This window comes from Onychostruthus taczanowskii, unplaced genomic scaffold, assembly GCF_017590055.1.
Source record: "Onychostruthus taczanowskii isolate IOZ18803 unplaced genomic scaffold, ASM1759005v1 scaffold16, whole genome shotgun sequence".
NCBI classification, from domain to species: domain Eukaryota; kingdom Metazoa; phylum Chordata; class Aves; order Passeriformes; family Passeridae; genus Onychostruthus; species Onychostruthus taczanowskii.
The window spans coordinates 3312218-3332176 of record NW_024498795.1 but is presented as its reverse complement, the minus strand read 5'-3'; the positions used below and the strand labels follow the sequence as shown (position 1 = coordinate 3332176).

General features: G+C 35.7%; 1 protein-coding gene across 1 annotated transcript in view; it reads left to right on the top strand.

Annotated features, from left to right (window-relative positions):
• Positions 1 to 19959, top strand: part of CDH7 (cadherin 7) — a 71224-nt gene that overhangs the window by 16821 nt on the left and 34444 nt on the right. The window contains exon 2 of the mRNA XM_041399282.1: positions 13899 to 14193. Within this exon, the coding sequence (XP_041255216.1) occupies positions 13899 to 14193 (295 nt within the window). The remainder of the gene's footprint in view (positions 1 to 13898; positions 14194 to 19959) is intronic.

Here is a 19959-nt window from a genome sequence, read left to right as displayed (position 1 = left end):
TGTTGTTTTAGATAATCAAAGGGGTCTCTATGGAAATTGAAAATTCTCAATATATGTGAGATATTGGAAGCCAAAGAAATCAATTTTGAAAGAAGATACTAAAATTTTTAGTAGAATCCAGATAGCTTACAGAATTAGAAACAGGTCTGCACAATTTTAAGGTAGATTCAGCAAGTATACATGAGCAGTGTAAAACGACACCTGCCATTTCACTATTTTCTCAAAATTTGTTTATCAGTGGCACATACCTTGACTGTATCACCAGCATTTAATGGCAATAAGTAAGAAATACAGTATGAATATGTTATGGTGAAAACAGATGAGAAAATCTAGGCATCATCATTGTATATGGCAAATCTCATATCCTAGTTTGTTTGTTTTTTAATACAAGTGAAGTTCAATCTTAACTCATAAATATCTTCTCACATAATTTGAAATGGCAAAATATGATTTAAGGAAACAAGGTATAATGACTGCAGAGGAATTTGATGAGATTTTCTTTGTTACATACTTGTTGTAAACACCAGCATAAAAAAAGCCACTAGGAGAGCACTGCCTTTCACACAGAACTGTTAAAATCCTTCTAAGCTGGGGGGATTTACAATTAACCTAGTATTGTTCATATTAAGGCAGTTTTTTATGGGTTTGAATGAGGCATTATCCTCCCCCTCAAATATTTTCTGAAAAACAAGCAGAACACCTGGACATTAAAAGCATTTATTTCTCAGCCCTTAATACTGTGGAGTTTAAATGCCTATTAAGATATGAATTACCATCTTGAGAACAGCCTGGTTATATCTGAAAATCCTTGCAGGCCTGCAAGTTTGAATGGTTAAAAAAAAAAAGCTAGGGAGAAATCAAACTTCTTAAAGTATCTATTCACAAAGGATCACTTTAAATGATCTGAACAGTTTCAAGCAGACTTTCAAGTGTCCATATTTACTGTGCATACTCTGCTTCAGCTTGTTCTGAATACTGAACAGCTACCATGTGAATTTGTGTGAGGAAATCTCTTAATCTTTCAGTGCTGCTTCTTATAATTAGGCATATGTGACACACATGTTCATTAAAGCAACCTTCCTCTTAGAGCAGGGGTTAAGGTGCTGTTTCAGAAAGATACTCAGACATATGCTTAGTACCAGCTTTCATGACTGTTAAGCAAGTCCTGACACGATCCACATGGATAAGGATGATTTCCTAACTTAGAAAATGCTAAACCAGGTTTAATTTGATGTGGCACCAGGTTAAATTTCCATAGGTTTTGGATTGAATTTTGAACAATGGGCTGTGAATTACAAGCCAATATATATATGGGTGGATGGACAGACTTGAGAAATATTTTTGGGTGAAATTCAATATGATATGCTACCTTCAGTGAAATACATAATAGTAGGGGAAAGAAAATAAAAATTGTCTTATAATCTACTGAAAAAAAGAGCATGTTATTTGTCATTCAGTGTTTTACCTTTACTTTTACATTTATTGCACAGCTAGAAATGGGTCACAGTAGTTAATGGAAAACGTTCACAGAAATATTAGGGTGTTTATCAAACCAGACTCTAAAAGAGATTCTAAATGAAATGTAAACACACTAGCAACAGTAACCTGTGTTTTATGATACCAAATTAACCAAGGGATTATTTTGCTCTTTTTTACCTGAACTCAGTTTACGACACAAGATAAGTGTCTACATGAAGGTGTCTAACACTCTCCATTTTATTTGGCCATGCGCTGGTTTTTCATCTTACATTGTCATACTAGCAAGGAAACTCTAATGCTTTACTATATATATTCATTCCTGCCCTTTTCATATGAAATAATTCACTCATTTTAAAATGCTATAGTAAAATTTTGTATTTAAATTCTCTGTTACTGTTTTTTTTAACTTGACACACTGTTAGTGCTGGGCAGTTGTGACTTTCTCCACAACATGCCTTCCGAGGTACTAATTATATCCAATGTGGGCATTGTGTCAAAATCCTAATTTTAAGGATTTGATTTTTGAAGTCTAAGAGCAGCCCCATTGATTTTACTGGGAAGACCTATGGGATTAGTTTGTGAAAATGCTTTGGGAGATACCTGGGTGGTGTGAAATATTTCACAACGTATAACCAATTTGTTCATATGGAGAATTGTCAATTTAAAGTTGACTATATAGCTTTCATGAAAGTCAGCATCAAGTATTGAATTTTTTCAAATATACAGAATTTTATAAAGAAAGACAATAGGAATTTAGTTTTTAAGAATAAAAACACAATAGCAAGCGCTGTTATCCTGACATTTGTACTGTTGTCATTTTTGTTAAAAATTTAAATTAGTATTTAGACCAACATGTAAATTCTGTTTTGTTCTGAGAGTTTTTTAAAATATTAATTAACAAGTCCATAGTTCTTTTCAGGAAATTAAAGATTAGTGAGTATGTGGATCCAGTTAACTACATTTTTTCTGTATTGCAAATCTTTAATCATGAAAATGATCAGATCATGCTCTCTTATGTAGTCCAGTACTTTATAAACTTTTCCAGACACTTAACCCTAGTTACTTACACTGCTTTTCAGTTAGGTATTTTACCATTGTCTTCCAGTCTGTCAGGGTGTCAGCACTTTCCACTAACACACAAGGTAAGATTATGAGTCGATCTTTAGTAGCATTAAACTTTCAAAAGCAAATTAAATGTGAGGAATTGATACAACATAAAACCAAAACGAAAACAAATGAAAAAAGCTCTACACCCTCTGGGTGTCTATTCCTTGGTACTAATGTTCTCTGGAAGCAGGTTCCTATGAGAAAAATCATTATCAACGAAGCAATGCTGCAAGCTATTTTGGATAGTTGAAGCAGAAAGAGGATAATGACTCTAAACTATAGATCAGTAGTTTGACAAAGAAGAGACAATATGGGAGTACAGTATAAGTACATATTTTATCTCAGAAAATACTTTAATTCCAAATGAATTTTTGTTTGTAAATTTGGTGTTATTGATATGGTAGTCAAACAAGAAGTGTGTATTATTATTTTTCCTGTGCAGTGCTGTTACAGATAATTCTATAGATTACAGAGTTAGAGATGAAAACATAGATCCTCTAATGTGCTCTCATTTTCCATGGTTGAAATCCTAGTCCCAAATTATTATGGCTGAGTAGAAAAAGCATTATGGGCGAAACAACTTTCCAATTACCTTATTTGTATTCTAATGTCTTATTTCTGTTTTCAAGGGCAGATAAAAAAGTAAAAGCATTAATTTTTCATTATTGAAGGTACATAAATTCTGTTACTGACTTTCCTGTTTCATTTACCCTCTTTCCCTTCTTTCTGTGCATGCATGCATTGTCTGGTCATAATAGCTAACTAACTAAAAAAAAGAAATAAACTGTACTGAATTCATTAATAGAAGTATGTACAGTGGTATAAGAAGGGAATATTCATATTACCATAAATATATATATTTGTGCATCTATTTATGTGTTTCATTAAAAAAAATACATGCTCAAGAATCAGTACTTCACTGTATGTGTGTTAGTACTGTGCAAACAGAAATTATTTCATGTATAATGAAGTAATTTGAGAAGAATGAGTGAAGTTTCTTGAAGGTTCTGTTTCTGCAAGCTGCTACACATACATAAACTTTTCAAGCCCATGGACATCTGCTAGCCCAGAGATATTCTTCTATGAAGTATGCTGGGAACTTTGCCATGCTACATTTTTAAAGCCTGAACACATCCGTAGAAGCTATGTGTGGGGAATGCAGGAAGGAAGCATCCTTAACACAAGTTTACTATACTGCTGAAATAGAGTGTGGTGACTTTAAGGGAATTTTGTCTTACAGCTTCAGTGATTCTTGGCAACAAAATAAATCAAACCACTGGACCAGCAAATCCATCGCTTTAGTGTATATAACAGCAAGTTCTTTGGTGCACCATGAATAGATATGGATCATGTGGAAATGATGTTGGCATGTATGGAAGTGAACTTAGGCTCTCCCCTGAGAAGTAAGACCCAAAATAGAGCTAGTAAGAGTAAACATTCAGGAATTTGTAAATAAAGTTTCAGTGCAGTGGGATTTTCACATGACTTAATTGTATTAGGCACTTTTATAAATGCGGTTTGAGTCATTTGGTTTCTTTAATCAAAAATTAAATCTATTTGAGTAAAAAAACAGCTGGTTTTGTATAAAAAGTAAGTCAGTTGGCAAATCCATTCTATGTTGATTTGTCAATGATGCTGGTTTTTTTTACTGAGATGTTTAGAATGAGTACTCCTAGGGATAAATACTGATAGACTGAGAGTAGTGTGGGGAAGAAAACAAACACCACCACCACCACCACTAAAAAAAAAAAAAAAAAAAAAAGAGAAAACAACTGAACCAAAAAAACCCACGCAATGCTAAATATTGAAAAGCTCTCTAAGGATTCCAGTGTGTGTGTTGTCTGCAAAGAGAGTGTGGTCTGTTTCCATTCTAGGAAGCCAGTTTCTGAAAAGTTTGGAGCCTGTGCATGAGGGGGAAGCAGGTCTCCTTTTTTTCCAGTTCTTGCTGTGGACGTGTTATGTTATCTATAGGCTCTTGGTGGTGCTACAATACAGTATTGCTGTCCCCCCACCCCCAATAAATATTATGCAATTATTACATGATGATGCACAGTATGCAGATGGTTTTTACCTCCCAAAGCTGCCAAGCTGTCTTTTTAAGTGAGTGAATGACAAACAGTCATTTTGGGGAGTGACATGTCATGATGATGGCCCATTAAAACTCCTCAAGAATACTCAGCCAGCTACATATGCCCACTCAGCTCCACAGTAGCAGCTGCTTCTGAGTTCCTCCTGTAGCTGCAGTAAACTTAATGGGCTGGCTGCACAATTCCCTGTTGCCATAGGGCATTTTGTGTTCTTATTAAAACTGGAGAGTGGAAAAGGCACAGATTTGTGACTACAGCAGCTGCAGAGACTGGAAAATGACAGAAAAGGGAAGGGTACATGTGTATGTGTGTATGCACATGTGTACATGTACGTACAGACACTTAAATGTATGCATAGATATAAAATCTCTATATAAAGAGCTACATTATATGTGAGTGTACATGAGGAGAGAGGACAATACAGACACAGCTGAGCATTATTAAGAGAAAAAAATATCATAGAAATGTGACATGGATGCTCTTATCACATCAAGTTTTCAGTATTTCCTATTAATTATTCAACTCACTAGCCTTTAGATGACAATATCAGTTATTCCTATGGGAACTATTCTTCTGAACTTTGTCTTCAACCTAGAAGCCTTGAGGGCTTACTTAGATGCTAACTGGAATATTATGAAGTGAAAGTTTTAGAATTTTAGTACTTCTAATTTGAATTTTGTTTGAACAGTAGCCATCAAGGAAATGAAGTTTCACAGTTCCCTTTCCTCTTTAACCCCCATTTCCGAAAGGCTGGCAAAATTAAATACTCACTTCACTACATGTGGCTGAGGTGATGAGATTATTATCCTCCTGAAGCACTGATCCACTACTTAAAATTAAAAGGGCTTTAACTAAACTCTTCCACCAATATCTCTGAAATTCTATTTTGGAAAAAAATACAGAGGAAGGAGGGAATAGTAAAACCCAACTGCTTATTCCAAGTTTGATGATGGAAGAACATAAATAAATTAATACAAATTCTTACTATTTTAATTTCTTAGGCAAAGAAACATACATTCTGTAACAGAAAAGAAGGAGTTCATAAACTGCATTAACAGCAGAAATAAGGATTGTTTGAGGGGTTTTTAAAGAGAAATACCTAGTCATTCAAAGTCAGCTGACAGTTATGCTACTCTCCCAGCCCATTAATCATGTTTATTTTATCCTCCAGTTTCAGGACTTAAAAACCAATGGCAATTTAAATTTCAATTTCTTTTTTTTTTTCCTTTTTTTACCTTTTTTTTTCCCCATACACTTGGAGTAGTGCTATTGCACATCTTCAGTAAAATGACACTTGACCAGATTCAAGTAATCATCTTTTTAAATTGCTGTTGCATTAAGCAGTGTATGAAAAGAAGATGCTGATAAAGTTATTACTCTGAAGTACTATTCTTGCACTTCAGATGTATCCATGTTCTCATTCACTTTGGCTTTTGGTTTGTGAATATTTTTACCTTATATTTGTTTTTTGGTTTGTGAATATTTTTACCTTATATTTGTTTTTTGGTTTTTGGTTTTTTTTTCTCCCTTTCCTGTTAAACATTTGTATTTATTTTGCCTCATCCGCTGTTTTCTTAATAATGACTGAATACCTTAATTGTAGAGAAAGCTTTATTCTCACTGGTTTTATATACTGTTGAATATGAAGGCCTTGAAGGTTCAAATTACACCAAATGGCATACATTTTGACTGCAGGAGGACTAATGAGGACAATCTGTGGGATGAAAACTGATACTCCCAAAAGGATGTGCCTTGCTTTTACCTTGAATCTGAAATATGTTCACTTGATAGGTAATTTCTGATGACCTCATTGCATTTGTGGTGATCCTGGACAGATATATATCTGCCTTGTGGTCATTCATAGGACTCTAGTATTACCTGTGTCAAAACAAAATATGATTCAGAGGCAGTCTGAGTTCAGGCAGCCTGTAGGATCAGTGCTGAATGTGAAAAGATCTCTGAAATGTCTTGGACCTCAATTATCTCAGAAGTTCTTAGGTCTTTGGTCAGCTCTGAGCATTCCAGACACTGTTTTGGATATTTTAAATCAAGTCAGGAGAGATGTCTTGTCTGGGATGACCAGATTTTTAGCAACCCTGTCACCAATTTCTTGTGTTAGATAAATATAATGTGGTTATACTGTGGTCTGCAGCATGAGACCTTGTTGTATTCCCTCGTGACTGTCTCTGCACTTGCCTGACAAAGAGCAAGTCTGAAGGCAACAAAACAGTGCATGAAATTGCCAGTACGTCAACATGGCAAATTGTGCCACAGTGACACCGTTGTCTGTGCTGGTTCCCTACTATGCTGACAACATTGCTGAGACGAGGAAAATCTGGCAGCATTACAAGCATATTCCTTCTTTTCAAACTCTAATTAAACGTGTTGGAGTTTTGGGAATAGCCGTTTATATTGACTTGATCTCTTGTCCTCAGTATTATCTGTTATGCTGAAAGCACAGAATGTAGACCAGCATATTTCCTTCTGAGCCTAGGCCTATACTATAGTTTTACATAAATTAATAAAACCAAAAGCAAACAAAAGCCCTCCAGGAACTCCTTTATCACTTTCTCAACATTTCTTGGAGAATAGACTTTTATAAGAAAATCATTACCTACTGAATAATACTTTCACTGGTGCCTGGGTATAAAGTCAATTATATGAATCACAGGCCTTTGCTGACATCAATAAAATGCTGAGGAATCTTTTTCTTTCCCTCATGACTTCTGTAATCAGACTGAAAGATAAATTTAAAAAGATGTCTTAGGCTGTTGATACTGAAATATGATTTCAGTTTACAAGAATGATAGTTTCATGACTCCTTCTGAAAACAATGATCCTATTAGTAACTAATGTGCTTGTGAAGCCCTTAGACATTGCAGAAACGTGGTATGTGTGCACATTAGATTTTACTGAAATGTTTAACTACACTGTCTATGTTGAATTTTAAATATTTGTTACTATTTGCATTGAAATTATTCCAAAGCACCAGCACTGAATCTTTAGTTATCCTGATAGTTGAGAAATATAGTACTACATTAAACTAAAAAAAAAAAAAAAAAAAAAAAAAAAAAAAAAAAAAAAAAAAAAAAAAAAAAAAAAAAAAAAAAAAAAAAAAGGAGATAAAACCCCTATGAGTATATAAGTACTATATGAGTCATCACAAAACACATACTAACAATGATAATCTAAGGGGAAATGGGATTTGAAAACTTTGTATATGTAACCACAGTAAATATTGGCTCCAAGAAAATCCAGGAACAGCAGCTTTAAGAACGTGGCTGTTGTGATGACCAAAATTAATAGAAATGGAAAAATTGTGGTTTTGTTTCAAATCACCAATTTTCTTTAGCCTTTTAGAAATTACATGCTTAATCTTTATATACCCTTTTTGAGTCTTCCCAGAAAGGACGAAGGTGAGGAGGTGGCATGAAGAAAAGTTTATTCTTCCCACAATCTATTCTCAGTTGTTTTGTGATAGTAAATTGTGGTTATAAAATGGAAAAGAAGATTGCTTCTGGGTTGGAGTTCTTTTTTTTTTTTCCTTTTTCACGATTGTTTTTGACTCTTAGTGCTTCCTTGCATTTTGTGAGGAGGCAGGAATAAAGCTTCAGTTGCGCCAGTTCCATATCACCAATAACAATGGATGTCGCACAGGGCATGAGGAGGAGGCAGAGGAGGCAGTTTTCATTCCTCTCTTCCCTTTCTAGTTAATTTCATAGAGAGAAAGGAAGGGATGCAGACAAGGCAAATCCTCCTTGAGAAAACTTTTCAGTACTGCAAAGGAGAGCACATTTCCTATGGTCTCAGAGAGCAATGCAGCTAGATTGTATTGAAGCATCTAATGTTTCCCCTGTCCATCTCTTTCTCTCCATTGCTTCTGTCATTCTGCTAGTGTCAAAAAAACACCAGCTCCTCATGTTCTCCCTTCGATTTTCTACTTCACCAATAATCTATAAATTCTGTAATGAATCATTAACCATGCTGGCACAGAGAGAAACAAAAGCAAAGATAGATCTTTAGGGAAGATAAATCAGAGAAGAGAGGCATGAACATTGCACCTGTGTTAAAGGAGCCTGCACTGAAAATCAGAAAAAGATCAAACCTCCCATTCAGACATACAAGAGATGAGTAGTGGCCAGATAAGCTGCTTTTAGTACGTTAAATGCTTTTAATAATGCAATGCAGTATCTCTCCTTCCTGAGAAAAAGAAGTCTCCTTCTCTGTTGGAAATAGTGCTTTAGTACTTTAATGGCAAGTGATACAAAAGAAGATCACCTTTGGTTGTACAGATCTTAACATAGGCAATATCTAGAAATTGTTGAGTATTGGGAATTTTGAAAAAAGTGTTTTGTTTAGGTTTCCCTAGAATAATCACCAGCCTGAAAGTCCACATAAACATAAATGCATTAGGGATGACCCTAGATTGCTGTAGGGCCAAAAAGAATGAGAAAAACATTCAATCAATGAGAAAATCATTCAATCAAACATTTACTCTTTAGTGAAGCTGACTGCTTCCATCTCTCACACATATGCAGCAAGTATTTTCTAAAACTGAGAGCCTAAAGAGATTAAGTGATTTTTTAGCTTGAGTTCAGAGTCAACAATAATTTATCTTCTAAAGAACATGACAAAAGTTCACTTTTTATGTGCATTGTCCCTCTGCCTCAATAAGGCTTATGTGGCTTTTATTATTAAATCTGTTTGCTCTCTGTTAACTTTCCTAGCACATCAGAAGTTATCCTCCTGGTAAAAAAATATGTCATCTCTCTCTAGAGGATTGTTGCTTCCCTTTCCTGTTCTCATGTACTCTTGTATAGCCATGGATCACCCAAATCCATAACTCTTAGAATCTTCATGTTAAATGTATGCAGTATGTAACAAAAAAGCTGTAAGATCAGCATACAAGAATTGGGTCATGAATCTTATGCTGAAAATGAGCCTAGTTGAAAGGCAAGGCAAACTGGAGAGTCACCATCATGGATATTGTGTGGAGGTGGCAATGGATGAAATTAATTGGAAGCATACAACTGTCTCTATCATTCCTCTTTCTGAAAATGTGCTGTTTTATTTACAATATCTATGGTAAACTGATTCTGAAACAGGAATTGTCTGGAATGACCCAGAATGGATCCAGATGAGGTTTACCCAGTAAATCCATGAATCCTCAATGTCTCTTGAAAGAAGAATTTGAAAGTGATTTTATACTGAGCCTCTCTACTTCTAAAGTCATAGTCCTAATGTGCAGCTGCAGATTGAGCTGCAGTTCTGTCTCCTACAAGAATGGCCCTGTAGAAAGTAGGAGGTTTGAAAGACAAGCTAGCAGACGGCATGGCCATTGATGCTTTCTGGAACCTTCCTGTAAAGTACTACTGCCCTGAGAACTAATATCATGCTATACATTGTTGCCAAATTAATAACAAGAACTAATGAAAATCCCAGGTCTTATTACTTGATATATTTCTTCCATTAAAAAAGGGGCAAAGAATACTCCAAAACTACAACAAAAACCAACAAGAAAACCTGACAACAACAAAAAATGTGAGAAGTATATTCTAAAGCCAATATTATATGGAAAATTGTACTTCTCACTTCCTACAATGTTAAATTAAATAGCTGGAATTACAGGTAGTTTGCAGTCATGTTTGGTAGTAGCAGAGCTGTGAATATGATATGGGACATTCAAATTCAAAAATTTTGTTCATAGTTGCAAAACATCAGTGCCTCTGCATTAATGACTTTGAAGATCATTGTATGGAAAAATTACATTGTGTGAAACTGGAATATAAGTGACATGAAAACTGCATCAAAATTCTCAATATTTTCAGCAAAGCACCTTTTTTCCTTTTTCTCATTGTTCTCTTGTACTGCACTTTTAAGTTTTCTCAGATCTCCTCTAAAAAGCATATAAAAGTGTTGAAAAAAATCTCTTTAGAGTGCTTTACACTGAATTGATTGTTCCATAGTGCCAAAGATAAACTAAATCTTGAGCTATATCGCCTTCCTGGGGTTAAGTAGGTAGAGAATTGTACATTATTAATCTGACCATGGGCCAGCGCAGTTTTTAAATGCTTAGTAGAACAAAGTTTTAATAAAAGATGCAAAGAAGTTTGCAGTTCCAGAGCCTTAACCTTGGAATAACAAAGGTCCTCACTAATCAACTACTAATCCATGTGGTAGCAGTTTTCTTACCACGGCATCGTTCCAAAAAGTGGCTTCTGCTCAGCGTTTCACTCCAGGTCACCAGCCACTGTAGTGCAATCCATGAGGAGATTTATGGACCTCAAAGTGGAACTCCTTAAAGAACAATGTGTTGTTAATCAGTAAGCCACTGAGTGAGCAAATGGGAAATGCTGAAGCTACAGAATTTCTCCTTTCCCTGGGATGTGAAAACCTTGCTCAGAGCAACTTCAAGGATTTACTGGCCTCTCCCCTGAAAGTCTTTTTTTAATTTTTTTTCAAGGCAGTGGTGATTAGTCATTTGGGATAGGGCTGGATGTAGATACAAGGTAAAAGGTAGGCTGTGCAACCCTGCAGTTTGAGACCACTGTAGTGTGCTGATGGGCTTAGCTCCATGCCCAGGGGACAGGGCTGTGCTGCTCTCAGCAACTGAGATGTGAAACTTTCCTTTCTCTGCTTGAAGAGATTTGCTTGTACATCTCTAACATTCAGAAAACTGCTCTGCCTGATGAAATGGTGGGTATGCTGGGTATGCTGGTGTCCTCCTCTTTTCTCTCATCCAGCATCCATCCTAAAGTATGCCAGAAAAGGTGGAACAGCCTTTACAGGGAGAATGTAGGAATCTCAGCCACCACAGAAAGACCAGCTATAATATGGGGTATGGAGAAAACAGTAATCCCTTAAGAAAGAAAAAGGCATGGAATCCTTGTATCCCATGACCTCGGTTCTTGTGTAATGTGATGCTCAGCATGTCAGTCTAGACTGTAGGATTCTGGCTATGTAGGGAAACACACACCGTTCCTCTGTAGCACACAGGAGACTTAAGCACCCTGAAGCAGGTATTAGAGAAAGCAAAGAGGAAGGAAAAAAATGTCAAATAAAATCAAAGACAAGTTAGACAGATTCTTACTTGCACAGGCCACTGCTCCTCTGTAGGGAAGATGGATAGTTCTTCCAGTCAAGTTTGAAAAAGAGTTGAAAGCTCCAGCTGTCAGATGTGTGAGTTGAACAGAGGTATGGTTTGTTCAATAAACCCCAGCCATCGGGACTGAGGAATACTCAGTGCTGTGGATCTCGAAAGAGCCTGAATGTGAGACACATTTTACCTGCCTTCTCACAGTGTCAGCATTGTTTATTCCTGAGTGAGCAGAGAATTAATTTAATTGTTTGGGAAACTCCACCAAAGAAATCTTAGTCTTGTTTAGGTGTCTCTGGATTTAGGTAGCAGCAGAATAAGGATAAACCATATTTCAAAATAATGTAGCTAATCTGATTTAGATACCCTAGTTTGGTTTTTCTAATCCAGTCCAAACGTCTAGATTCCATTTCTGTCTTAAAAATTAGGAGTGCATTGTAATTGCATAAGTATGAGATATCCAAACAGTGTAAGTGAAATAATGTGTAAGAAATAGGCAGCTTTTTATCCAGCTGAAAAATTCAAAACTGAGCATGAATACTTCCCTGCTGAAATAGGAAAAGATTTTGCAGCTGTGCTAAGTCATGCCCAAGATAACAATTTTCTGCATGTATTTGAGAAGTGAATACTGTCACAGTGATACTCCTAACAGAGAGAAAAAAAATTAGTGATGGAAATTATGATGATGATGGTGATGACAGTGGATGTACTTCCAAACTCAAGATAACATGGAATTAGGACAGGTACAAAGAAGATATGAGATAGAAAAACCCAAGCATATTTAACAGTCTTCAGCTCTTTACAAATTAATCCACTTTCAACAAGCCAGAAAATACTTTAAATTTTACTGATATTATTTTCCTTGTACAGTATTAAATAATCATATATGTGTGTTACTATAACATGATATCCAGATCAATTACAATCTTGATGCAAGTTTGAGAAGTATGTGTGAGAGGTGTTTGGGTCTGTGTTCTGTAACACGAAGATAAAACTTGAACATAAAAGAGCTAGAAAACCTTGGAATCTTGCTCTGTAAGTTAAAATACCTTGAGTGATGAAGAAAAAAAATTCTTTCTGTAAATCTATCTTGCCTTTCTAATGGAAGATACATTTTGACCTACTGAAGTGTATTTCTTGTGTGCCTACTACAAGTAGTCTCAGGGGAACTGCACCTGGCCTTCAATGCTGTGTGCTTCCAAAGTGCCAGGACATCTTCGTCTTTCTGAGTCTGCATTTTTCTGTCATTAAATAATGAAAAGGAAGATCTGGAAGTGAAGAATTGAAGTTACAGGCCCATCATATAGTAGTGAGCAATTGATCAACCAGTACATTCTACTTCCTTTTATAGAATCATAGAATTTGCAGAGCTGGAAGGGACCCATCAAGATAATGAAGTCCAGCCCATGGCCTTGCACAGGAAACCACAAGAATCACACCAAGTGCCTGAGAGCATTGTCCAAATGCTTCTTGAACTCTGCTAGGCTTGGTGCTCTGACCACTTCCCTGGGGAGCCTGCTGCAGTGCCCAACCAATCTCTTGTTGAAAAACTTTCCTGCTATCCAACCTAAACCTCCCCTGACTTAGCTTCATGAAATTCTCTTGAATTCTGTCACTGGTCATGAGAGTGAAGAGATCAGTACCTTCTCTGCTGCTTTCCCTCATGAGGAACATTTGACACATTTTACTGCTCTCCACAGTAAACACTGAGAAAATAGATAAATACACACAAGAGCAAACGCACACTGATGTGAGGTTTATATTGCCATTTGCTTGAAGTCTCACCCTTCAGAAGGATTATAAGATGAAGTGAGCAATATGGTTAAATTCAGATAGGAATAAAGTCATGGTTATGATCATATGTGTGCATGTGTTTGCCTATGTAAAAATCTGGCATGAGAAGAGTGAGATTTTTTGCAGGAAAGAATGAAGTTTTTGTGCTTAAAGGAGCGAATTTACAGATTCTAATGGTCACACACATGCTGTGTGTAATGAACATTGAGCTTATATTTCCAGAAACAATAAAATTTCATGTACTAGTGCTCAACACAGGAATTATTTTTTTTACATATCTCCATGCCACTGACTCTCTTGTAAGTTAATCTCATCTCTCATCAATTTTTCACCAGCTCCACTCTGATGTTGATAAAGGAGATGGTTCCATCAAATACATCTTGTCAGGCGAAGGGGCAAGTTCCATTTTCATTATTGATGAGAACACGGGGGATATTCATGCTACAAAGAGACTGGATCGAGAAGAGCAGGCCTACTACACGCTCCGAGCACAAGCTCTAGATAGGCTGACTAATAAACCCGTGGAGCCAGAGTCTGAGTTCGTCATTAAGATTCAGGACATCAATGACAATGAGCCAAAATTTCTGGATGGTCCCTACACTGCTGGAGTTCCTGAGATGTCTCCTGTGGGTAAGTGCAAAATACAGTGTTGGTGTTGTGGGAAATTTGTTCCTATTGCCTTTTTAAAAGTTTCATTATTTTTTACTGTTTCACACTAAGCTACTTAATTATCTATGAGACACCTGCAACAGTTAGATATTTCAAGACTAAACTGGAAATAATATGCTAGATTAAGTATTTACCCTTTCAAAAATGTTGTGAAACTCAAACAGCTATGCAAGGATTCAGCCATTTTATGGTGCATTTCGCATTCCAGGGTCCAGAGGCTTTGTTTTATAATTTCCATTAACAGTAATAAGTTTCACACCTATGTTATGGTACTCAAAGGTTATAATTTATAATTTCATTTAGATAAGGTCTGTTCATAACAAACTCTTCAAGTTCCTGCTAGTGAATAGCATAATTTTTTTGGTAAGTTTTGCACAGTTTATTAATAGTTTATTGGATATAAACAAAACTAACAAAACAAAAAATAAAAATTTACTTTACTACAAATATGTATATGGGAAGGCCCACTTCAACCTGAGAGGGCTTTGTGGTGATTGAAATGACGATTTTCTTTGCTTAACTGATTTTAAACCATATTAAAATGTGGTACTCTTACAGTAAGCCTGGGCATAAAATTTTCTATAGTTTCCTCAGTATGATCTCCTGTGTTTTTGAATGTTAAACAATGCATCTAAATTGGAGCTAGAGAGAAAAAGAATCTTCCCTACGTAAGTGCCCTGCAGCTATCAGTAGCAAACATGGCTTATATATTTGAAACTCAGCTTAGGAGTCAATAGAAGATAAGTAAAACATTGCTAATGAGTTTTCTATACATTTATTTTACTAAGCAGTGAGCATAGACACTATTTCTCATAGATGCTTGGCATTTGTTGTCACTTGGGCACTATGTGGATGGTTGAAGAGGCAATGCTAGCCTTGCAAGAAAGACAGACACCACAACTTTTGCAGAGTAACAGGGAGGAGATGAAGTTCTGATATTTTGCTGGGAACTTTTTACTTCTGAACTTTGAAAAAATCTAGACAACAGATAATCTAAGACTGTTATACCTAAATAATACGCTTCAAAAATATGTTGTGTTAAAATACATCTGTTTTCTTCTTGATTAAGTTGCCCCTTTACCTTAGAATAAGATTATTTAAGTAAGATGTAGCATGCAGCAACTATTAGATTTTTTTTTCAGTTTTGTCTTATGAACTGAAAAGTAATTATCTCTATATTTCACTTTTGCATTTATCACCTCTGTCTTTTCTTGCACGGGCATATTGATGTACAGACAACTACTACAGATATATGAGGTTTACTTACACGTACAAACCCATGCCCTACTCCTACCTATGCTCCATTTGTTCCAAAACTATATTGGAAATCAATCTATGGGGTGTGCACTGTGTGCAGTGGAGAATATAAGGACTATTTTTCAAAATGAGCTGCTTTGTGTATTTTGTTGAATCTTTACATCATAAAGGAGTAAAAGATATTTTCTCCCACATGGACTATGCAACACCAAATGCATTTTTGATTCAGGTAAATATTATGCAAAATGATTAACTGACACTAGTGCACTCTCTGAAATTTGTGTCAACTAAGGGTGGTTTCAGATTCATGAGCTTCCTGAAACTGCACATTTTAAACACCTTCATGGTTAGTATCACACACCTAGCAAATACTGCATTGTTACACAGTTAAGGATTAACATGAAATTCCTTTGTCACACTTTGTCGCACTTTGTCACACTTTGTCGCATTTTGTCTTACATAGTTACAGCAATTCATACTTTATTCATATAACATAATTTTTAATTAATCACCTAGAGCATCCATGAAATATTAAGGAGATACAAAGTATCTCTCTCCTATTTAGTTTAAAATTGTATCCATGACAAGGATTTTTAATTGGATATTAAAGAAAATGAAAGAGATCACAGGATTATAAGCCCAAATTAACTATGAAGCTAGGAAAACTATAACCTTTAACCTACAGACTGGTTATGCAAGTATAATGGTTCTGTATTTTGTTTGACAAATATTTTTGGACATGATCTAAGGCTAATTGAAGTCAATCTCTTCTTTTATTTGAAATGACTTCAGGTCAGGTTTAAATTATATTTGGGTCAGGCCCAATTATATTGATTATCCTGAACAGTGTAAATATCTTGATGGCTTATAAATCTATTCATGGCAAACCCCCCAAAGATATGGCTTATCTGAAAAGCATAAGGATTTGTTTTGGTTGTATTTTTTAAAGTGTGTCTGGTACTTAAAAACTGAGCAGCATTATATTTCAAACAAAAGGATACTAGTCTGTTTGAGTTATAACCAGGGGAAGTTGGGACAAGAATTCCAATGCCCAACATAGTTTTGGTTTGTTTAATCTTCTCTGCTCTCCAGCCATATCAACGACCTTGCTTGTTACCCGGCACAACAGATATCTCCCTTGCCATTTATTACCCCTGACTGAGATGGATAGAAATATCTCAATTATATAAGAAAAAAAGAAAGCAAAAACACTGTATCAGGCTTACATCTTTGATACAGTGTGTAGTGGGCTTGAGAGTCTGCATGAAGTCTCTCTCTCCAAGCACAAGCCACCTCTGCTTCCCTTTGTCTGACCTTGCTGCTTAGCTGGGACCATTCTTGAGTTTTTTCCCCAAGTGAAGGCAACATAATGAGGCTATGGGAGGGGAGGGAGGAGCTGAAGAGGGTTCTGACTCTCCCCTTTCACACTCCTGGAAAGGAAAGGCTGTGGAAGCCTTGCAGCATCAGCTGTGCGTGAGACCTGGTGGTGGAAGCACAGAAATACCAGCAGGTACTGAGCAGAACCAGTCTGGATTGTTGTACATAAGGGTCATGCAGGAATTCTGGATAACTTGATAGTAAAGGTGTTTAATGTTTTTAGTAGCAGTTGATACCATGTAGAGATGAGATGCCATCATGGAATGGCTTTGTGCGTTAGACGTAGTACACATCGTTAATTGATATAAATTAATAATTTTAATAATTGACTGCCTTAAAACTTGTTTTTCAATTTGTTAATGTGGCTAGAATTCAACTGATAAGAGTTTGTGCAGTTTAAAAATTATGCATTTCTTAAATTATTCTAGTTTTAGAAACCAGTTTTATTTTGAATGATCTCACCAATATTAAAACAGAAGTCACAGAATCATTTCTCATAAAACATTCTTTCAAAATTTGCATAAAATATTCTGCAAGTTACTAACAAACTTTCTAAAAAGCTCTGTAGAGGTTTCTAAAATAATAGATTTAGAGATTCAAAATGGATCCCTTTGAAGGATCTCCAACTCAATTTTTAGCAAGCAGCTTAGCTTTTTCTTTTCCTATCATGGAAAAGTTTAATTTCTGTGGTGTGTCAGGAACATTGTTGAGCCTTGACTTGGCTAAATTTAAGTACAAATAGCATTCTAAATACAAGGTTCTCTCTGCAAATATTATCCAATCCTTTTACCTTAATATCAGTTTTATTAGGTCAAGTTCTGAGATTACTGTAATTTAGTAATCTATATCAAATCTAGTAGATATTATGTTACAAATTATCTTAAAAATTCGACAAAATAAAACCAGGAATCTGTACCAGTCACACATAACTAAGTCTGTAAGAAACTACTATCAAGAAAAAATTACATGGAACATTTGGATAAGCAGTACAGATTTTTTCTCAGTACTTGCTACAATTGCTGAAAAAGTTTATGTTGTTGCTACATGTAGAATTCCTTTTAATGAAATGATATCCAAGTTTTGTTAAAAAGACACAAATATAGAGAAAAATAATTTTAGAGGAATCCATACTTAAAAGAGAAAGCTATTTTTAAAATAAATAAGGCATGTTTCTTTTTTCAACCCATACAAAATACACAAACTGTAAGTAGTATTTGCAAATTTGCAAAGCTGTAGTTTATATTAAGACACTAATGAAAATTTGGGGTAGGGTCAGTGTCCTGTCTACACTTGCACTCCAGGACTCTGAACAATGGTTACTAAACAAGATTTATTGGAACACTCATTTTGTTGGATGGAATAAAGGTGTGGTACCATTTGTTGACTGTCCCCGTTGCCTGTAAGTCCTAACCTCGGATGCAGACATGGCAGCTGACTGTCTTTGCTAGAGAGTAAGGCAAAGTATTCACAGATACAAGGATGACAATTTCAGTGCAGGAACACAAACTCTTCTAAGGTGATGTACTTGGAACTACAATGCAACTACCTATTTTTCCTCACTTTTAGATCTATTTACTATCCATAAGTATCCCCACAACTTTATGATTTGTGGTCTTTTTAAAAGGGAAGTAAGTATTTTAATTTAACCTCAATCCATTGCAGAAAGACTAGGACAGCAGTACATGGCAAGTATCCTACTCTGAAGGAATTCCTGTTCTTCAAAAGCAATCTGCTTCTTCTGGAAGAAATCTCTGGAAATCCTCAAATACAGATCTTTCTGTGTGTTTTATTTCCTTGGAACAGATTTTCTACACATAGGACTTTTCACATAATTAGAATACCTTCTGTTATCTTGCATATTCTTGAAAAAAAATATTGTGCAGAAATCTCCTTCTCAGCATGGGGCTTCAGAAGCTCTTTTTGTGTGTGTGTGTGTGTGCAATTAATAAAGAAATAATGACAATATCATGAGTTTTAGATCTTTCTCTTAGTGATGTTTAGAAGGAGTTGTTTATCACAGAAGGACTGTAAAAGTATCATTATTTTTTAGTTACTGATTACATTTAAATGGAATTATCGCAGAAAGATTTGATGTTAGAATTTCTACTTAAAAAACACCCTTTTCTGAAGGATTCATGTGTTTTAGAAGAGAGACAATCAAACTCAGATAACAACTTGATTTGTCTCCGGAAATGTAGAGGGTTTGTTTGCTACATCAATAGATTTTTACAGCAAACAAGCACTTCTAAACTTGCAGCATTTTGAAAATGTCTTTGCTGAGATTGCAGAGCTTGTAATTTCTTTGATCTTGTATTGGTCTGGGGCCCTTGAAGGCAGCAAGAGCGGGGGAAAGACATAGCTGTGTGAGAGGTTTATAAGCACCTTTGCCAATATTTGCACACATTGTAAGCTTCATTGGCAGGGCTTAGTGACTTTGTAAATGTGGTAAGCCTGGCTTTCACAAAGAACACGGAATGTCAAACAGTCATTACGATACCCTTGTTCTCAAAAGCTGGATAGACTTTAGCAAGTTTAAAATAGGTCCCTGTATGAAATTACATTATAGAGTAATCTCTAAAATCACTTTGACATATGTAATCAAAGCTCGTAGTTACTGGTGTACAGAAAATGGATGTATTTTAAATCCCATAACTGATACATGACTTGATGGATAAATTAGCAATTTTCATTTTAAACTTCCCATCTACTTAATAGTTGCATGCGAAATTTCAGGTTAGGAAGAACCTCTTCCCTGTCCAAAAATATTAGACCAGTCACGAGACAGAAAAAATACATTTAAATAGAATTGAAGCCATACTACTTTGTCATGGATACTTCAGGAACAGAGATCAGGAATGTGGGCTAACTAGGCCATAACTGCAATAAATTTGTTATACAAATGATCATTTCTGGTCAGAATTCTTTCAAGCAGGACCCATCCTTTGAAGCCTGCTCCATTTTATGGAGGTCTGCACTTAATCCTTTCTGCAAACTTTCAGCCTAGTCCCAGGCTCCATTTATGATGTTCTACTTAACTGAGAATAGAAAAGATGAGGAAAATGGATGGGTGAAGTACTGTATAAGAACTTCAGA